Source organism: Hemitrygon akajei, chromosome 4, assembly GCF_048418815.1.
Source record: "Hemitrygon akajei chromosome 4, sHemAka1.3, whole genome shotgun sequence".
In the NCBI taxonomy this organism is placed as follows: Eukaryota; Metazoa; Chordata; class Chondrichthyes; order Myliobatiformes; family Dasyatidae; genus Hemitrygon; species Hemitrygon akajei.
Genome location: NC_133127.1, coordinates 57038073 through 57059606, shown reverse-complemented (window position 1 = coordinate 57059606; position 21534 = coordinate 57038073). Strand labels below are relative to the sequence as shown.

Here is a 21534-nt window from a genome sequence, read left to right as displayed (position 1 = left end):
CGTGCGGCCTCATCTTGACAGTAGAGGAGGCCATGGACAGACATGTCGGAGTGGGAGTGGTCTGTGGAATTGAAGTGTGTGGCCACAGGGAGATCCCGCCACTGCTGGAAGACTGAGTGCCGGTGTTCGGCAAAACGGTCTCCCAGTCTGCGGCGGGTCTCCCCATGTATAAATGGCCACATCGGGAGCACCGGATACAGTATATTACCCCAGCTGACTCACAGGTGAAGTGGTGCCTCACCTGAAAGGACTGTCTGGGGCCTGGGATGGTGGTGAGGGAAGAAGTGTGGGGGCAGGTGTAGCACTTCTTCCGTTTGCAGGGATGACTGCCCGGAGGGAGGCCCGTGGGGAGGGATGGGGGGGGATGAATGGACAAGGGAGTCGTGTAGGGAGCGATCCCTGCGGAAAGCCGAGAGTGGGGGGGAGGGGAAGATGTGTTTGGTGGTGAGATCATGTAGGAGGTAGCGGAAGTTACGGAGGATTATGCGTTGGATCTGTAGGCTGGTAGGGTGATAGGTGAGGACCAGGGGGACTCTATCCCTGGTGGGCTGGCGGGGGGAATGGGGTGAGGGCAGAGGTGCGTAAAATACGGGAGATGCGATGGAGGGCAGGGTTGATAGTGGACGAAGGGAAGTCCCTTTCTTTAAAAAGAAAGACATCTCCTTTGTCCTAGAATGAAAGGCCTCATCCTGAGAGCAGATGCGGTGGAGGCGGAGGAATTGAGAGAAAGGGATAGTATTTTTGCAGGAGACAGGGTGGGAGGAGGAATAGTCTAGGTAGCTGTGGGAGTTAGTAGGTTTGTAGTAGACGTCGGTGGATAGGCTGTATCCAGAGATAGAAACAGAAAGATCTAGAAAGGGGAGGGAGGTGTCAGAAATAGAGCAGGTGAATTTGAGGGCGGGGTGAAAGTTGGAGGCGAAGTTAATGAAGTCGACGAGCTCAGCATGCGTGCAGGAAGCAGCACCGATGCAGTCGTCGATATAAAGCAAGAAAAGAGGAGGACAGATACTGGTGTAGGCTTGGAACATAGATTGCTCCGCATGGTCGACAAAAAGGCAGGCATAGCTAGGATCCATGCAGATGCCCATGGCTACACCTTTAGTTTGAAGGAAGTGGGAGGAGCCAAAGGAGAAATTGTTAAGGGTGAGGACTAATTCTGCGAGGCGGAGAAGAGTGGTGGTAGAGGGTGACTGGCTGGGTCTGGAATCCAGGAAGAAACGGAGAGCTTGGAGACCTTTCTGGTGGGGGATAGAGGTATATAGGGACTGGACGTCCATGATGAAAATGAGGCAGTAGGGGCCAGGGAACTTGAAATCTTTGAAGAGATATAAAGCATGGGAAGTATCACGGACATAGGTGGGGAGGGATTGAACAAGAAGAGATAAAACAGTTGAGATAGGCAGAAATGAGTTCAATGGGGCAGGAGCAAGCAGAGACAATGGGTCTGCCTGGACAGGCAGGTTTGTGAATCTTAGGTAGGAGGTAGAAAAGGGAAGTGCGGGGTGTGGGAACTATAAGTTTGGTGGCAGTGGATGGGAGATCTCCCGAGCTGATGAGATCAGAAATGGTTTGGGAGACAATGGACTGGTGCTCCCTAGTGGGGTCATGGTCCAGGGGTAGATAAGAGGAGGTGTCAGCAAGTTGCCGTCGTGCCTCCACTATGTACAGGTCAGTGCGCCAGACGACAACAGCACCCCACCTTATCAGCGGGTTTAATGGTAAGGTTGGGACTGTTGCGGAGGGAATGGAGAGCAAAGCGTTCAGAGGGGGTAAGGTTGGAATTGGAGCAAGGGGTGGTGAAGTCGAAACGGTTAATATCCTGACAGCAATTAGAGATGAACAGATCCAGGGCGGGTAGAAGTCCTGGGCGGGGAGTCCATGAGGAGGAGGAGGGTTGGAGACGGGAGAACGGGTCATCAGTGGGGGTGGGAGAGTCCCTACCGAAGGAGTGGGCTCGAAGAAGTACTTAATAAGTACTTTCTTTCAGTCTTTACTGTGGAAGACAATAGTTGTATGCCAGAGGTCTGTGAGTGTCAGGGAGGAGGAGTACCATTGTTATTACAAAGAAAAATATGGGAGGTGGATAAGTCACCTGAACCAGATGGACTATATCCCAAAGTCCAGAGAAAAGCTGCTGAAGAGATAACAGAGGCATTGGTTATAACCTTTCAAGAATCACTTCATTCTGGCATGGTCCTGGAGGACTGGCAGATTGCAAATGTCACTCACTCTTTAAAAAGGGAGGAAGATGAAAGGGAAGAAATTATTGGCCAGTTAACCTAACCTCAGTAGTTGGGAAAGTGTTGGAGTTCACTATTAAGGACGAGGTTTCAGGGTACATGGGAGACTAATGATAAAATAAGTCAAAGTCAGCATGGTTTCTGTAAAGGGAAATCTTACCTGACAAATCTGTTAGAACTCTTCAAGGAAGTAACAAGCAGGGTGGACTAAGGAGAGGCAGTGGATGTCGTTTACTTAGATTTTCAGAAAGTAATTGATAGGATGCTTCACGAGGCTACTTAACAAGATAAAGTCCAATGGTGTTAGAGGAGATGTATTGGCATGGATAGATGCATGGCTGACAGGCAGGGGCAGCAAGTGGGAATAAAGGGGCCACTACCAGTGACTAGTGCTGGTCCTCAGGGGTCAGTATTGGGACTGCTAGTTTTCACATTGTTTGTCAGTGATTTTGATAGTGGAATTGATGGCTTTGTGGCAAACGACTCCCAGAAGTTTAATTCACAGGCTGAGGCTGTGGTAAAGAAGGCAAATGCAATGTTGGCATTTATTTCAAGGGGAATAGAATATAAAAACAAGGATATAATGCTGAAGCTTATAAGACACTAGTCAGGCCGCATTGGAGAGTGTCCAGAGGAGGTTCACGAGGATAATTTTGGGAATGAAGGGGTTAACATACAAGGAGTGTTTGGCAGCTTTCGGTGTACTCACTGGAATTCAGAAGTATGCATGGGGATCTCACTGAAACCTACCAAATGTCGAAAGGACTAGATAAGGTGGATGTGGAGAGGATGCTTCCTCTGGTGGGGGTATCCAGAACTAGAGGGCACAGCCTCAAACTTAAGGGGCAACTGTTTGTCCCAGACGTACAAGAGGCTGTCCTGGTGGCCAGCCGCCATAGTCATTAGCGGCAGCTGGCCCTTGCAGGGCGGGCGACAACGGCGGGCTTTTGTGCCCCACCGCTGGTGGTAGAAACACCACTGTTCACTGGCCTCCTCACTCCTGCCTCTGTGTTGTGTGCACCCCCCTGCCGGGCCTGGTCTGGTCTGCTGTTGGGCGCGTGGCCTGGTAATCTGACCGACGGACGCCACGCTCTCCCTCTTGGCTTTCCACAGCACGTCTGCCCAGGCCGCCACCTTCCGGGGGTCGCTGAAATCTGCGTTGGCCAGCAGCAGATGTATGTCCTCGGGCAGTTGCTCTAAGAACGCTTGCTCGAACATGAGGCAGGGCTTGTGTCTGTCAGGCAGGGATTGTGTCCATCAGCCAGGGCCAGCATCTTGTTCATCAATGCTGATGGCAGTCTGTCCTCCCAAACAGTCCAGGTGAAGCAGGCGGGCACCCTGCTCACGCCATGAGAGGGCAAAGGTCCCAATGAGCCAGCCTTTTGAATGCTTCATATTTGCCTTCTTCCAGGGGTCGACTGTATGAAATCCGCAACCTGGGCGGCCGTTCTCCTGGTCAAGGGCGCTCACCACGTGGTGAGTAACGCGTGGAATCAGAAGATATCTGCCGAATCTGGAACTGGGCTTCTGCTTGGCTAAACCACACGCGTGGTCGCAGCGTCCAGAAAGTCGGCAGTTTTAGCGAAACTGCTGTGAACAGATGAAGAGTCGGTCATCCTTGATCCAAATCCCGTTTGGACCGTCGGGGGTCACCAATGTAGCGATGTGCTGCCCACAGCGCTGTGAAATAACGACACACAGTCAGTAAGTCGTTTCGAGACTAGTTTATTCAAACTTTGTGGCGCTGGCATTTTAATCCCTAGCGCCCACCCTCTCCGGGTGGAAATAACATCAGAGGTGCATTACCAAAGTCTCCCCCCATGCGCTGGCTATTTGTGAGCCGGTTCGCACTGCGCAGAAAGTGGTGTCGCCACAATTTGACATTATTAGGCTTTTACAGATGGCTGGGTAGTCAGGAGTGGGAAAAAATAAGAATACTCAGGCTGCATCAGGTTAAAATTGACTGTGCTCTGGGTTGGGTTTTAATTTTATTTTTGTTTTATATTGAGAAGATTGCAAAGTAATCCAGAACCTTGAAAGAAATGTTTGGACACACATTAAATGTCATGTTATGAATATAACTAAGCAAATTTGACTTTTTACATAATTAAATCAAAGTCTATTAAAACCAAAACATTCAAAAATATGAAATAGAATTTTTAATCCAGTGCTTTTAAACCTGTTGTTTCTTCAAGTGAGAAACTGCAATACATTTAAGAACTAAGTCCAGCACTGTTGGGCAATAAAGAATTAATACTGAAGTTGGGTATAAATGAATTATCGGCAAGTGCAATAGATCATAATTTATGCAGCATCAAGAGCAAAAGATGAAAATCAGCTTAAAATTTTAAGACAAACATTCACTTTTGAATTGCTAAAGTACAAAGCTTTACAAAGGAGACACAAGAGATTGCAGATGCTACAATGCAGAGCAAATAAATAAACCAACTGCTGGAGGAATTCGCTGGGTCAAACAACATCTGTGGATGGAAAGAAATTGCCAGTGTTTTACCTCAAAATTATTGAAATGTCAGCAATTCCTCCAACATGCCCCCCCCCCCCAATTAATGCTACTCAAGCTGCTGGATTCCTCCAGCAGTTTGTTTACGGCATACAAAACAAAATCAATGCCTTCTTTAGCATTACTTGCTTGTTTACAGAAGATTAACAAAGTAGACAGAGAATTATCAATGTGTGTGAGAAAAAGGGAAAAAGAGAAGAAAAAGGAAAGAAATTTTAATCTTACCATCCTTCTTTACCAGGTAAAAGTTTGACGGTTCTATGCACTGCATTTCCTCTTACATCACTAACATCAGCTGACAATCTGCATACTGAGTCACAGCAATTCAGTGCGGCCAGTTGTGCCAAAAATAGACCACAGTAGAGTATGCCAAACCATTAGTTATTCCACTTCTCAAGAGCGGTTGGTTAAATTGTATTCCTTAATTGGATGCTAAAACACTTGTTTTCTACAAATATTGCTGTGTTGATCCGTTGACACATTAACTACAGAAGTTGCAAAGTCATAACTAATGTGCTTGGCCATTCGTTTCCCCTTTCACTGAAGCTCTGTTCACTAAGAGCTACATTATTGACAGGTCACTGGCCTCAAAATTCAAGTAGAGCATGCTTTCTGCTCCATATAACTGTCGTAGCAGTATGCTGTGCAAGTTTTCTGCTCATGTACTTTAAGACACAATAGCTTTTACCTGTTGGTGTACCAGGCTCCTTTTCAATATATTATTCAAACTACTTTTTGATGCCCACTTGAACAGGTTCACGTGTTCTACGAATATCAGCAGGCATTTTATACACAATTTGAATATGAAAATGAGCTAACCTAAAATCTATGACAGAATTTATGTCAAAATCTGGAAGGACTGAGATCATGCCATAAGTATTCACTGCAGAATTCCCCAGATATCTAACAGTAATCAGAAAACACTGCACACCATCTTCCTCTGAACATTCAGTCTTATATATCCTGTATAATAAATGAACAACATCAATGGTTTTCAGAGGGATAAATGCAACTACTCTAAATTAAATGAGTTATCTTGAGCAATACTAAGGATGTCTGTTAATTAAAAGTCCTCTGCATGCTATTCACTTCCTATAGAAAGTAATCTACCTCTTGCTTTACAAGATGAAATGCATGAAACTATTTAGAGGGGAAAATCTAGCATCAATATTTTTTATAATGGAAAACTCATGATAAAAAGTTAAACTAGAAAATCCACTCGGAGTCAGATTTCACACATCCCCACCATCCTTTGTTTCCTGCAGAGGTACAGCGATTGATGAAAACATCTGGATTTACGTGTCTCAGTGATTCCCAACTGGGGGTCTGGGGGTTGGGGCTACCTGTCCTATGGGGACATTAGGGGAGTTTGTGGAAATAGAAGTCATCGGGGGGGGGGGGGGGGAGAGAGTAGAAACACTCTAACTTGAGGCATGAGACCTGACTAACTTTTAGTAGAGCAGACACTTCCAAACATAGGATGAGGCACTGGAACAGAAGAAGAACCATAGCTCTGCAAGTGGTGAGTACTCGTCACCAGAACACGCAAAAAGTTAAAGACAACAATCTATGACAAGCTCAAAATATATATTGAGGTTAAAAGTATGCCGATTAGGAACATGATTTCTTGTGCAAAAGGTGAAACACCTTATATGACAGGTCACCAAGCTGGTTTAGTGGCATTTATGAAAAAAGAAATTCCCAGTCAGTTCGCAATCCATTGTGTAATTCATCATCAGCATCTCACAGCCGAAAACCTCAGCCAGCGACTTTTTTCAAGCATAACTCCAGTAATATCTGCGATCAACAAAATTTAAACTTATCCATTAAACAGCAGAATATTTCAGCAGTTATGCTAAGATAATGATGAAGTTTGAACACGCTTCTTCACAATGAAGTGCATGGGTTGTTAAAATGGTGTTTAAAACATTTCTTTGACCTTTTTGACACCATGGTTGAAATTTGCTTAAAATTACCAAGAGCTTGAGAAACAAGATTGAACTTCTACGTGGAGATGTGGTATACCTAGCCAATCTGCATGACAAAATGAACATTCTAAATATGAAACAGCAGGTTGAGAATTTCAATTTAATCCAGGCAAAAAATGCAATATCTATTTTTATCCGAAAGTTGGAAATATATTAGCAAAATGTTGGGAGAGGAATGTTCTCACAATTTCCCTGCATGGTAAGTATGGAACCCTCTTTCAGACAATGATTTGCAAGAGTACTGCTTACACCTGCAGTTACTGAAGGAGGATTTTAAAGATGTGTTCAAGGATTTGAATGATCTGGAAATTCTGAAATGGGTAATTAATGCATTTCATTGCACGATGGAAGAACAGGAAGAAATCTTGCAAGAAGAAATTATTAAAATTTAGAATGATGAAGAAGCAAAAATGCTTTTCAAGAATGTTGGCTTTTGTGGTGTGTGTCTACACTGTCATACAATATTTCCTGGTCTTTGGAGAGAGCTAAAGTGCTCTTCATTGCATTTCCATCCTCCTACCTTGTTGAAAGAGGCTTCAGTGCAGTGAATCACATAGAAAAAACACAAATTGCCTGGGCATTGGAATGTGTAGGAATTTTTGCTGTCACAACTTGAATCAGACATTTCAACTCTTGCCAGAAACCACCAAGTTCAAGGATCACATTGACATTGAAAATGCTAAACAGCACACAGGTACTGTGCAAGCTTGATTTAAAGACAGAAATTTAAAACAGAATAATTTTTCTCACATTAGCATATTGTAGACATGTTTTTACACCATGAGGGTGCCAGAAAGTATATTGTGCCTAAGAGGGGCATTGGCAAATATGAAGGTGCTTTGAAGGTAAGTATGAAAGTGCTTTAGGAGGGCACTGGGCCAAAAAAAAAGGTTGGGAAACACTGACTAAGCTGATATGCAATTCAATAGTTTAATCGAATTCTAGCCATCATAAATACAAGCTAAATTGTTTCACTCATCTGTGAATTAAAACAAAAATTTAGCTTTTGCTATTCCCAATGTGTACTGAAAATACCCATCATAAATTGCTGCCCAAATCCATGAATGGCTGAAAAAAATTAATAAGCAGATTGGTGGTACTGCCTTTAATAGTGACAATCAATAACTTATCCATCTTCGATATAAGTATCTTCAAAAATGGAAATTTATACAAAGCTATAGAGTGAACAAGATCAAGAGTGATTTAATGCTAGACATAAATTGATTTTTGGGATGAATTTAATGAGGAAAATCATGTTGAACAAATAAAAGATGTATCAGGAGGCAAATTGAGACTGGTTTAGACCTGAAAGTGTTATGTGAAAGTGTTATGTTTGAACTCCAAAACATAAAACTCATTGAAAGGAAAACACAGAGCCAGGACTTAGTTTGCTTTCTTTAGTGAGGCCCTCAGATATGACGTTGTGATGTAATAACGCATGCCATTCATATACTTTTACTTATAACCTGTAATGAATTATGAAAACAAAGTATGCTTAATCAAGCAACACATTTACAAAGAAGAGAAAATCTGTAGATGCTGGAAAACCAAGCAACAAAGGTAAAGATCAGTCTGCCAGACTACTACAGCAGCCCTGTTACCTGCAGGTTTGATGGTGAGGCTACAATTAGTGCGGAAAGAGTGGAGAGCAGTGGTTCAAAAGCAGTGAGGTTAGAATTGGAGAGAGGAGTGGTAATGTCGAGACAGTTGATGTCTCGCCGACAGTTAGCAATGGAAAAATCCAGAGCAAACAGACCAGAGCTGGGTATCCAGGAAAGGAGGAGGGTTGAAGATGGGAAAAGGGGTAATCAGACTGGGCTGTAGAGTCCTTGGCGAAGAAATAGATATAAAGACCATAGGACAAAGGAGCAGAATTAGGCCGTTCAGCCCATTGAGTCTGCGCTGCCATTTCATCATGGCTGATCCCAGATCCCATTCAACCCTATACACCTGCCCTCTTACCATGTTCTTTGATGCACTGACCCATCAGGAAACTATCAACTTCTGGCTTAAATATACCTATGGACTTGGCCTCCATCATAGTCTGTGGCACAGTTTTCCACAGATTCACTACTCTTTGTCTAAAAAATAACTCCTCCTTACTTCTGTTCTAAAAGGTCACTCCTCAATTTTGAGGCTGTGCCCTCTAGTTCTGGATACCCCAACCAGAGGAAACATCTTCTCCACATCCACCTTATCCAGTCCTTTCAACATTCAGTAGGTTTCAAGCAGATCCCCATATATTCTTCTAGGTTCCAGTGAGTACAGGCCCAAAGTTGCCAAACGCTCTTCATATGTTAAACCCTTCATTCTCGGAATCTTCCGTGTACTTCCTCTGGACCCTCTCAAATGACAACACATCCTTTCTGAGATATGGGGCCCAAAACTATTGACAATACTCTGTGTGGCCTGACCACACAAAGCTTCAGCATTTCTCCTTGTTTTTATATTCTATTCCCCTTGAAATAAATGCCAACATTGCATTTGCCTTCTTTACCACAGACTCAGACTGTGAATTAACCTTCTAGGAGTCTTGCACAAGGATTCCCAAGTCCCTCTGCACCTCTGATGTTTGAACCTTCTCCTCATTTTGACAATAGTCTGCACTTTTGTTCCTTTTAGCAAAATGCATTAATGTACATTTCCCAACATTGTATTTCATCTGCCACTTTTTTTGCCCATTGATCTTCATATCATCTGTAAACTTTACCACAAAGCCATCAATTCTATTATCCAAATCACTGACAAACAATGTGAAAACTAGCAGTCCCAATACTGACCCCTGAGGAACAGCACTAGTCACTGGCAGAAAACCAGAAAAGGCCCCCTTTATTCCCTCTCGATGTCTCCTGTCTTTCAGCCATTCCTCTATCCATGCCAGTATCTTTCCTGTAAAGCCATAGGATTTTATCTTGTTAAGCAACCTCATGTGTGGTATCAAGTGCCTTCTGAAAAGCAAGTACAGTAAATGACATCCACTGTCTCTCCTTTGTCCACCCTGCATGTTACTTCCTCAAAGAACTCTAACAGATTTGTCAGGTAAAATTTCCCTTCACAGAAACCATGCTGACTTTGACTTATTTTATCATTAGTCTCCAAGTATCCTGAAACCTCATCCAGACTCCAACACTTTCCCAACCATTGAGGCTATGCTTACTCGCCTATTTTGTCTTCCTCCCTTCCTAAAGACTGGATTTGCAATTTTTCAGTCCTGTGGGACCATGCCAGAATCAAGTGATTCTTGAAAGATCATGACCAATGCTTCTGTTATCACTTCAGCAACCTCCCAGAAGAGGAGATCAGAGTCATGGCGGGCATAGAACTCACTGAGGTGTGGGTGCAGAGGTACAATGGTAAGGCCCTTACTGGGTACAGAACATTCTACCTCAGAAAGGGGAAGGTCAGAGGGAATAGTGAAGACCCAGCACAGATACAGCTGGGATCAGAGGGGGGGGGGGAAGAGGGTTGGTAGTGTCTGAGGAGAGGGTTAGGGTTTTCAGGGAAGGTGGGGCGGGAGAAAGATGGAGTCTCTGAGGACCCAAGAGCTGACGGTGGAACCTGAGACATAAGGTTGCAGAGTGATAGTGGGGGAAGGGGAGACTGGGGTTCCAGTGGTAGCACATAAAGCCCCAGCCTGGAGGTGCTGTCAATCAAGGTCCAGACTGGTGTCAGAGTTGGAGGTCGCACAATAGGTATTTTGAAAGGTTCTGAGGTTGTTGGAACTCACACTGATGGTAGTGGAGTTGGGTTTTGAATCTTCTTGGAACTGTTAAAACCATTAAGGTTGGCAGCAAGGGATCACGGTCTTGGGAGGTCTGTGCCTACCAGCTTTGGAGATGGCCAATTCTATAGTCTGTAAACAGGCATTCTTCTGATCCTTGATGTACATGAGAAAGGTGAAGAATCATCATTGAAAGTATGAATCTGATGGAAGATAAAGTATCGGATGGATCCATTGCTGGTGGCAGAGAGAATCACGGAGTTAAAGTAGCAATCAAGATAGGGTTCCCAGATACCTCCTCATGGCAGAATATCTACATACTTACAATGTTACTCAGATGTTACTGAAATACTAAATACTCAACATTTTTTTCCTGCTTAGCTGCAAACTCCAGCTCATTGTGGAATGTATCTCAACTACATACACAGCATACTACATAATACAACTACTGTACAGACATCCATAGCAGAGTAAATTTTAAGTTGTCACATTCAGACCTCCAGATTTAATCTATATGGAGAATTTCTTACTCTTGTTAGATAATGACTTTCCTGGCAAGGTGGGTCACTCTGCTGTGAAACAATCTCCAGTTCTGGGGCTTCCTCCACGGTGGTTGTAGAAGTTGATTCTTGGACTACAGGAAGTGGTTCTGACTGCGCTGGACATGTTTCTCTGGAACAATTGACTCTGCTCTCCTCAACTGATCAATTTCTCACCTCCAGACACAATCTCCACTGTGTAGGGAAGTTGTACTGTTCTGTCCTTAACCTTTCCGACTACTCACTTTCGATCACCTCTGTAGCCAGAACTGCTTGCTGAGGAGTGAAACATCAAACCTTCTTGTTTGAGGAGCCCCCAACTGTCTCAGCTGTAGATTGACAATGGATGCTAGTGATTGATGGTCAGAAATAAGGGTAAACACTCTCCCATACAGATACAGGTTGAAATGCTTTACAGCTCAAACCGGACTCAAGGCCTCTGTAAATCTGTGCACTTATTTTCTCTGCGATGTTAAAGGAATGCTTTACTAAAGACTAGTGACGTTCACTTCAGTCATGCGATATGACTGCTTCTATAGCAGAAGGCAAAGCATCACTGTCCACAAGCCAATGTGGATCAAAATGTGTGAGTATAGTGTTTGAAATTACCATTTCATTTACCTTTTTGAAAGCCACCTCACAATGCTTTGTCCATTCCCATTTCTTCCCGATCTGCAGTAATGAGGTCAAAGGGTAGAGCACAGGAGCCTATTAAAGTGATTGGCAAATCTTAAAAAGGACCTCAACTGTGACATGTCCTTTGGCCTTGGGCATCCATCACTGCTTGAATTGTCTCAGCACATTTATGTAAACCTTGTGCATCAATGGTGTGACCACGAAAAGGGATGCTTGGTTTAAAGAATTCACACTTGTTGCATCGTGATCTAAGCTCATAATTTTCTAATTTTTTTTAACACTGTCTTGAGATCTTCGAGATGCTCCTCGTCATTCTCACCAGTAACAATGATGTCATCCAGGTAACACTGAGTGTCTGGGCAACCTCACAGCACCTGGTCAATAGCTTTCTGCCAGACTACAGGTTCAGATGCTACTCCAAAAATAAGTCTATTATAGCGAGAAAGCCCTTTGTGAGTGTTTATGGTGAGAAACACTTTGGACTTTTCTTCCATCTCCACCTGTTGGTTGGCCTCAGCTAATTCCACTTTGCTGAAGTGCTTCCCTCCAGAAAAGTTTGCAAAAATATCCTCTATCCTGCGCACAGGGCATCAAACTACTTTCAGTACAAAGTTGATGGTGAACTTAAAATCCCCACAGATCCTACAATATCCATTTTTCTTGGCTTTACTAGGACAACTGGCATTGCCCATGGGTGCCACCCGGTCATGGAAAGAATTACTTCAGCTCCATGCGATCTAGCTCACTATAATTATCACAGAAGGTATAAGGAACAGGACGGGCTTTGTAAACTTGGGTGTGGCATTTTCATTTAACAATTTCACCCTTGATATGTGAGTCTTCCAATGCCATCCTTAAACACTGCTGTGGCATCATCCAGTACTTTCAATTCACTTTCAGTTGTCTCTGTTGCAGGAGGGATGTGTCATGCAAATGTTAGATGAATCTCCAATCAATTTGTAATTGTCAAAGCCTATCACAGCCCCATAAAGCAGGGCTTCCCGTTTTTACCACAATGGGGCTTGTTGGTTGTTGTATTTCATTGTTATGAATGTCATTCCTACGGAAGTCATCTTTTCTCCAAGATAAGTTCTTTGTTGGATATCTGCTGGCTTCAGTTCAGTATCTTTGAAATGCCGTTCAAACTCATTTTGAACTCCTAGGCTACACAGTCCTGTGTCACTCTTATCATTATCACATTTTCCATCAACAGCATGCAGATTAGTACTCTTTTTGAAACTGCAACTTATATTTTTAGCTTTTTCTTTTCCCTGTATAATCCATTTATTTTTGTCTGCCTTTTTGGATATGTCCTATTTTGTTGCTTTCTTATTTATTTTTATTTATTGAGAAACAGCGCAGAATAGCCCCTTTGAGCCTCACTGCCCAGCATTCCCCCAATTTAAACCTAGTTCTATCACGGGACAATTTACAATGACGAATTAACTTGCCAACTGGTACGTCTTCGGACTGTGAGAGAAAATTGGAGCATCTGGAGGGAACCCACGTGATCACATGGAGAACGCACAAACTCCTTACAGACAGCAGCGGAAATTGAACCCAAGTCACTGGTACTGTAAAGTGTTGTGCTAACCACTATACTACCTTGCCACCCCATATTTCTTGAATACAATGATTCATTTTAGGGTAGAGAACCAGTATATTAAATCTATTAATATTTATGCAGAAGCTCCACGCTTTGTGGCAGTCACACTTCTGAGGTACTACTATGACACAAAATGCCTTGGGAGATTACTCTGCGGTAAAATACAAGCATTTTATCCCTGCCCTCTCAACTCCTTTTAAATAAATAGTAAAGGGGGGGGGGTGCATTGCCATACCTTGACAACAGGTCCACAGATACTACTTCTGCACAAATTTCATTAAAAAAAACGTTAATATTAGCATGATTGAGCTACCAAGCTCAACCCTGTTTACATTAATTTTTACTGGAACAGAAATATTCAAAGCTAACCTAAAAAGAGCACAGAATATCCATTTTCACTTGTTTTTTTTAATTTGGTGAAGTGAACTTTAGAATAAACATGGTATGAAAATATATCCTCCATTAGAATTATTGAAGTGAAAGTATGAGAAGGTTGGAAGTCGTTGCATGAGATTGATTATGCTTCTAGCTAAAATGATAAGTGACATGAATCTCTGCCATGCTGCAGTTACAAGACCTCGAATCAAAGAAGACTGATTTCAAAATGGAATTTATAATTCACACCTGTTGGTAATTTCAAATTATGGCTCGATTCTCTTCAACAATCAAATTAGAGGCCTTAATTGTGAAATATAGTCACTGTTCAAAAAGCCAAAATAAGGAGCAAAGAAAGGATGATCAAAAGAGAGTTGACAATAAAGAAAATATGCTGCACAAGATAGCAAAGATCTTTTAAAGATTAAAGATTTAAAATACTAACTTTGTCACATACACATAGAAACAACAAAACACATAGTAACATGTATCATTTGCATCAACACATTGGAGGCACAGGTCCCAGGACCAATAGAATTGATGTATGAGGAGTATTTGATAGCTCCAGGCCTATACTCACTAGAGTTTAGAAAAATGAAGGGGACCTCATTGAAATCTATTAAATATTGGAAGGCCTACATGAGTTGACATGGAAAGGATGTTCCCAACATTGGGGGGGGGGGGGGGGGGGGGAGATGGTGGTTCAAGGACAAGAGGGCATAGCCTCCGAATAGAGGGACATCCATTCACAACAGAGATGAGAAAGAATTTCTTTAGCCAGAGGGTAGCGAACCTGTGAAATTCATTGTCCATGTTCACAAAATTCCAACAGCTAAACAGAAATCCAAAGCAGGCAAGGAGTTGCTCAGACCTGACAAAACCAAATCAAGGGTGATCAAGATCTTGATAAACAAAATATTTCACTGACATAAACTTCCAAAAAATTAAAACACAATGTAACAATCAGCCAGTAAAATCCAAGAGGGTGAACCATCTGAAAATTTGGTGGTTACAATTGAAAGTGAATGCAAGGAACAAATTATTTTCCTCCTTGTGCTTACACAATTAAGTAAACCTGTAAAGTACATATATAAGATGCTAAAAGAAAACAATTAATGCAAATAATAACACAAGGATTTGAAAAGCATGTCTATCACAACGAAACTTACATCTTTATCAAGGCATAATTCTGGGTGTTGGATAAGTCTGACTTTTGTGCTTCACTGCATCCAGTGGTGCCCTTGATCAGGGATAGCACTTGTGCAGCATGACAGATAAATGCCTTTAACATGAAGAATGTCAGAAGCAGATTAAACAGCTGTTATGAAGATCAGTTGCCAATCCACATGAAGTATCTTAAAGCAGAATGATTCCCTAAGGCTGCAGTTTGCATTGAGTCTAAAATATTTAAGTCTAAGTGCTTCTGTTACAATCAGAATGACAGCATGTTATACATTCCAATACTAACTATGCTCTCAAAGTGTTTCAGAATTTGTGAAATGCTTTGGGTTGTCTAAAAGTTGCAAAAGGGTATACATAAAACACTACATTTTTTAATGTTCCTCAAATCATGGCAAATTCAAATACATATGACAAGTTGAAAATTTTATTCACTTTCACAGTGAACACTACATGGTGAATATAAACAAGAATGAAACTGTCTCTCACAAATCACCTTCAAACGGGTATTTTATCTCCCTGACAAAACTAAAATATTGCAATATTCTAGAAAACAAAAAAAAGCACCACAATTATAGGACTTTGACTAGAAGAAAACAAATCATGATTCAAATTTTATCCAAATGTTCAAAAACAAAACTATTCACCTGCACATTATAGTAAATAGGAAAACTAAATGAAAACCAGCCAGTATCTCCCAGCCAACACTTTGAGGATGACTAAAATATTCACCAGAATATAAGGGAATGAACAACAAAAATGAAGCATTAACTGTTTTTCTTTCCAATACCTTCAAATAAGTCCCACAGATAATTTATTAAAATTTTAAAATGAAAATAATAAAATGAAAAGCAATTGAAACATACTAAGTATCAGAATAAAAGCTGTTTGGGATTTGAAAAGGTTTTCTCCATATTTTGTTGTGAAATATATCATGTCCAAAGTCAATGTTTTGTTAACAAGTATTGATAGAGACTGATCATGTTCTTTTCCTGCTACAATTAGGAAATACCATGCTCCTTTTAAGCAGCTGATTAAGTGATAAAAGATCATGGGATCACAAGATTGGGAGATTACTTAATTTATGATTCCATTCTATCTCATTATTATCATGGTTAACAATAGATATTAACAGAACTCTTCAAAAATAAAATTTTAAATAAACCCTGAATCAAAACCCTGCAATCCAAGCATTTCAGAGTTTAATACAATTTTCAATCACAATTGCCTCAAGATTCCAAAAAAATTAAAATGTTTTCTATCAGTTATAAGGTTAACAAAGCATAAATTGAATAAATTCTGCTTTAAAAGACAAAGCAAACATACAGGGGATTTTTATACAAACAGATGGGCAAGAGATGGTATCATGGCAGGAGATCACAGCATCAGTATAGGGGAAAGCTTCAAGGACTGAGTGAAACCTTTATTCATTCAGATGGTAGTGAATCTGAAATTCTTTACCTCAGATGTTGAAGATTCAAATGCTAAATATAAATTAAGAAGAGATGGACACAAGATGCATCAACAGGTATAGGGAGAGGGTTTGAAATGGTATAGAGAAGTAAGAGGATCAGCTGTTGAATAAGAGTAAATTCAAAAGAGCCACGTGGCTTTATCTTTCCTGTTTTGTTTCTGTGTGTGCAATTAAGAAAGAAATACTTCAAGTTGAGCAGAGCAGAATAAAAGTAAAATGTTTCTTTCAAAATTATGCTCTCACAGCAATTTTCTTAAGATTGTTGGTTTTGCAGTTGTACTTACTTCATCAGAGGCAGAACGCAGACACTGAACAGCAGCCTGTTTCTTCATTTCCTCAAGACTCAGGTCTGAACACTTTTTTTTCCCTTTTCCCCATTTCTTGGATGTTCCTTTCTCCCAACCCAAAAAGATGTCATTTTCCTGTTTCATAAAATCAGAGTGCGAGAATTAACGTATAGAAAACCCAACAGAATGATCTATCAGATTCAGGTTTATTATTATCAACAGATACCATGACATTTGTTGTTCTGTGGTAGCAGTTCAGTGTAAGACATAAAGAGTACAATAAGTTACAATCAAAATCTAGTAAATTATGCAAAAAATATATGACTAAGATATTTTCTGTAGTGGGATGGACAGGCAAAGGCAGAGGATTAAGCTAATCCCCAATGGTAGTAATGAGAAGAGGGCATTTCCTGGATGGTGACAGTCCTTAATGTCGGATGCTGCCTTCTGAAGACACCATTTTTTGAATATGTCCTCAATAGTGGGGAGGGTTGTGCTCCTGATGGAGCAAGCCAAGTCTCCAACCCTCTGCAGCCTGATTCGATCCTGTACACAGGAGCTTCCATGTCAGACAGCGATGCAACCAGACAGTATGTTCTCCACCATACATCTGCATAAATTTTACTTGAGGTTTTGGTGACATACCAAATGCCAACAAACTCCAAACAAAGTATAGCTGCTGGTATACCTTATTTGTGATTGCATCAATGTGTGGGGCCCGGCGTAGATCCTGTGAGGTCTTGAAGCTGCTCACCCTTTCTACTATTGACCGCTCAAACAAAAATGATGTGTTCTCCTGACATCCCCCTCCAGAAGTCCACAATCAATTCCTTAGTCTTCCTGATTTTTAGTGCATTATGATAGATGAAAGAGCAAGCATCATCAGAATTAAGTCCTATCCTCACACCAAGGACACCATTTACATTGATGATTTGGGAGAGGGGACTGAGTGTAGCATAGCAAAATTTGCTAATGACACTAAACTGAGTGGAAAAGCAAATTGTACAGAGGATGTGGAGAGTCTGCAGAGGGATACAGATAGGTTAAGTGAGTGGGCCAAGGTCTGGCAGATGGAATACAATGTTGGTAGATGTGAGATCACCCACTTTGGAAGGAATAATTGAAGAGCAGATTATTATTTAAATGGTGAAAGATTGCAGCATGCTGTTGTGCAGAGACCTGGGAGTGCTTGTTCATGAATCACAAAAAGTTGGCTTGCAGGTACATCAGGTTATTAAGAAAGCAAATGGAATGTTGGTCTTCATTGCCAGAGGGATTGAATTCAAGAGCAGGGAGGTCATGCTGCAACTATACAGGGTACTGGTGAGGCCGCACCTGGAGTACTGTGTGCAGTTCTGGTCTCTGTACTTGAGGAAGGATATACTGGCTTTGGAGGCAGTGCAGAGGTGGTTCACCAGTTGATTCCAGGGGTTAACCTATGAGGAGAGATTGAGTTGCCTGGGACTATACTCTCTGGAATTCAGAAGAATGAGAGGGGATCTTATAGAAACATACAAAATTTTGAAAGGGATAGATAAGATAGAAGCAGGAAAGTTGTTTTCATTGGTAGGTGAGACTAGAACTAGGGGACATTGCCACAAGATTCAGGGCAGAAGATTTAGGACGGAGATGAGGAGAAACTGTTTTTCCCCAGAGTATGGTGAACCTATGGCACTCTCTGGCCAGGGAAGCAGTTGAGGCTTCTTCACTAAACATATTTAAGATACAGTTAGATTGGTTTTTACATAGTAGGAGAATTAAGGGTTATGGGCAAAAGGCAGGTAGGTGGAGCTGAGTTCACGGACAGATCAGCCACGATCTTATTGAATGGCAGGGCAGGTTAGATGGGCCGGATGGCCTACTCCTGCTCCTATTTCTTACGTTCTTATGTTATGATCTTTTATGCTATGTAGCCCTATCATACTAAATACATTAGATACAAAATTGGCAGGTCAAACTGAAATCCATGAAGCACTGCTGGCCATAGTAGTAATGCAACCTTAATCTACAAAAATAATCTGACAATTTTATGACAAACCTTCTCTGTAATACAACCAAAACCATCAAACCAGGGGACCAAACTTGGTTCAATGAACGCTTTTGATCAGCATCAATGGACCTAAAATTACAGTGTCTATCTGTAACGCTAACTCAAACGTTAAATGCTTGCTAAATGAAACCACCAGTCAAAGGAAAAAGTTAAGTAATTCTACAATCAAAACTCTGCATTCTTGCTGCATCCAGTAGAAAATTAATCAGCTTAGAAGAAGTTCCAAGAATTTACCCATCTCAATAAGGCAAAGCCCTGAACGCAAGTGTAAAGGATAAAATTAACATATCTATGAAGATCTACAGTCCGAAATGCCAAATGGATGATTTATTTTAGTCTCCTCCCAAGCAAGTCAATCCAGTCATTTTCAAGAAATGGGTGAAAAAACTACATCCTGAAAGTCAAACTGAAAAAAAGATACTCTAGAATTAAACTCAACCTGTACAACAACTTGAGGAATGCCACAATGGGGCCACTCTCAGGCTGGAGGAGCAATTCCTCATTTTCCATCTGCATAGCCTTCAACCTGACAGTATGAACATTGATTTCTCTAACTTCCAGTATTTCTCTCCCCTCCCGCTTCTTGTTTTTCATTTCCCATTCTGGCTCCCCTCTTATCCATCCTCTTCCTCTCACCTGCCTATCCCTTCATTATGGTGCTCTTCCTTCCCACAGTCTCAAATCTGCCATATCTTGTATTCTGAGTTCTCATTCTAGTCTCCACTCTCCTTGCCATTCAAATTATGTGGCTGTGAATTTTCTAAGTTTTAATGTGATCTCAGTTAAATTTCACTAATTACCAATCTAGTTAAACCAATCTCTCCTCATACAACAATCCTGTCACCCCAACAATCAGTGTGATGAATTTTCTTTGTATTCCTTTTGGTAGGTATATCCCCTCTTCAGCACATACCTTCCAATCTTCCAAAAATCCTCAAGAACGTTTGTCAAATGTGATTGCCCTTTCATAAAGCCACGTTGACCATGTCGAATCCTGCTGATATTTTCCAAGTGTTCTTCCTTTTTAATAGAATGGTATCTTCACTAATGATGTGGCTGGTTGGTCTGCAGCTCCCCATTTTCCCTTTTCCACTTTTTCAAAGCAGTGTAGTTATATCTGCCAATTTCCAGTTGAAGGAACTCTTCCATAATCTTCACAAGTTTGTACACTGACAACAAATGCATCCACTATTTCCATCTCTACCTTTCTTACTGCCCTGCGATACTATTAGATCTTGAGGATAAATGGGCTTTCCATTCTATTAACTTCTCCAACGCTATTTCTAACACTATTTTTAATTCCTCCTTTTATTGGATTCTTGGTTCCCTACCATTCCTTTGCATTATTTGTATCCTCTTCTGTGAAAAGAGAACCAAAATGTTTATTCAAATACACACCCATTTCATTGTTTTCCATTATTTATTATCCCTTATTATGTCAGAGGGTTATATAGTACAAAACTGGACCCTTCGATCCACTATGTCTACAGTGAATGATATGCACACTTATACTAATCCAATTTGGGTCCATATCCTACTATGCCCTGCCTATTCAAATGCCTGTTTAAATATCGCTTAAACATTGTGATTCGACAGCCCGCATCACTTTCTTTGGAAAAATGTTCAAAATATCAACCACTGTGTGTGAAAAACTTTCTCCTCAGATCCACTTTAAACTGCCACCATCTTACCTTAAATCTATGAACTCGTTTACACAACTGTAAGCAAAAATATTTAGTACCTACCCTGTATATATCACTCCTAATTTTTTTTATACTTCTATCAGGTCACCCCTCAACCTCCTTCACTCCAGAGCAAATGCATCCTACCCGATCTCTCCAGAAAACTAAAGTCCTCTAGTCCAGGCAACATCCTGATAGATCTCCTCTGTATTCTCCCCAGAAGAATTACATCCTTCCAATGGTGTGGCAAGCAGTTCAGAAGCTATTTCTTCTAAAACCATTAATCCTAAGTCTACAGGGAACATACAAAATTCATTAAGCAAAAGCAAATTTTCAAAACTGAATTATTATTAAAACTGATTTCTTACATCCTTCGCATATGAGTAAAAATCTTTAGGTTACGAAGGGAGAATTACTGATCACAGAACTAACACTACCAGAACAACCTAATGAAAAAAAAATTATGCTTTAAGAATTCAGTGGGTCAAGCAGCATCTATGGAAACAGTCAACCTGATACACAGTCTGATCCAAAGCATCGAATTGCACGAGACCTTGAGATGATGACTTGTATCTTTTGTCTCCACAGATGTGACTTGATCCTTTGAGATACTTGTGTATTTTTTTTGTTCCAGATTCCAACATCTGCTGTCTTTCTGGTCTCAGATGAACACAACGACTGGTTAGGGGCCTAAATATTTTAGTGACTCACCTCCCATATCTTAAAGTTTAGAGAATGTCATCAAATTGTCTGGATGTCCACAGCTCCAAGAACTCTCAAAATGCTTGGACTCATCCAGGGCCAAGCACTCCCCATGATCTGGACCCCTATTCATCATCTTAAACATAGACGTCTTCCACCCACAAACCACCTGGCTACGTTACCAATCAGATATTACCATTACAACAGCTCCCAAAATACATAAGCTCTAATGGTATGATAACCAAGAACAGCAAGCATGTTTAATTTCCAACTACTGACTTGAAAAAAAAAGATCATCACTCTTTTATTTTATTCTTAATAGGTAAAAATTCTATAAGTCCACAAATGCTGCAGAGCTTGATTCAGCAACTCATTAAATCGTTCTCAAGGACAATGGATCTTAACATTACCATCAATATCCATTCTGTGAATTAAAACAAAATGCTTTAAGGTAGTCCAATAAATCAATAATGATCATAGCTCAATGATTACACATATACAAAAACAAACTTTTCATATAACAATAACAAGGTT

At 41.1% G+C, this 21534-nt stretch overlaps 1 protein-coding gene across 4 annotated transcripts in view; it reads right to left on the bottom strand.

Moving 5' to 3' along the window:
* kiaa0232 (KIAA0232 ortholog) overlaps window positions 1-21534 on the bottom strand; it is a 128571-nt gene that overhangs the window by 51832 nt on the left and 55205 nt on the right. For all 4 annotated transcript variants that reach the window (XM_073042668.1, XM_073042671.1, XM_073042670.1 and 1 more), the window contains exon 3: window positions 16564-16701. In XM_073042668.1, the coding sequence (XP_072898769.1) occupies window positions 16564-16701 (138 nt within the window). The remainder of the gene's footprint in view (window positions 1-16563; window positions 16702-21534) is intronic.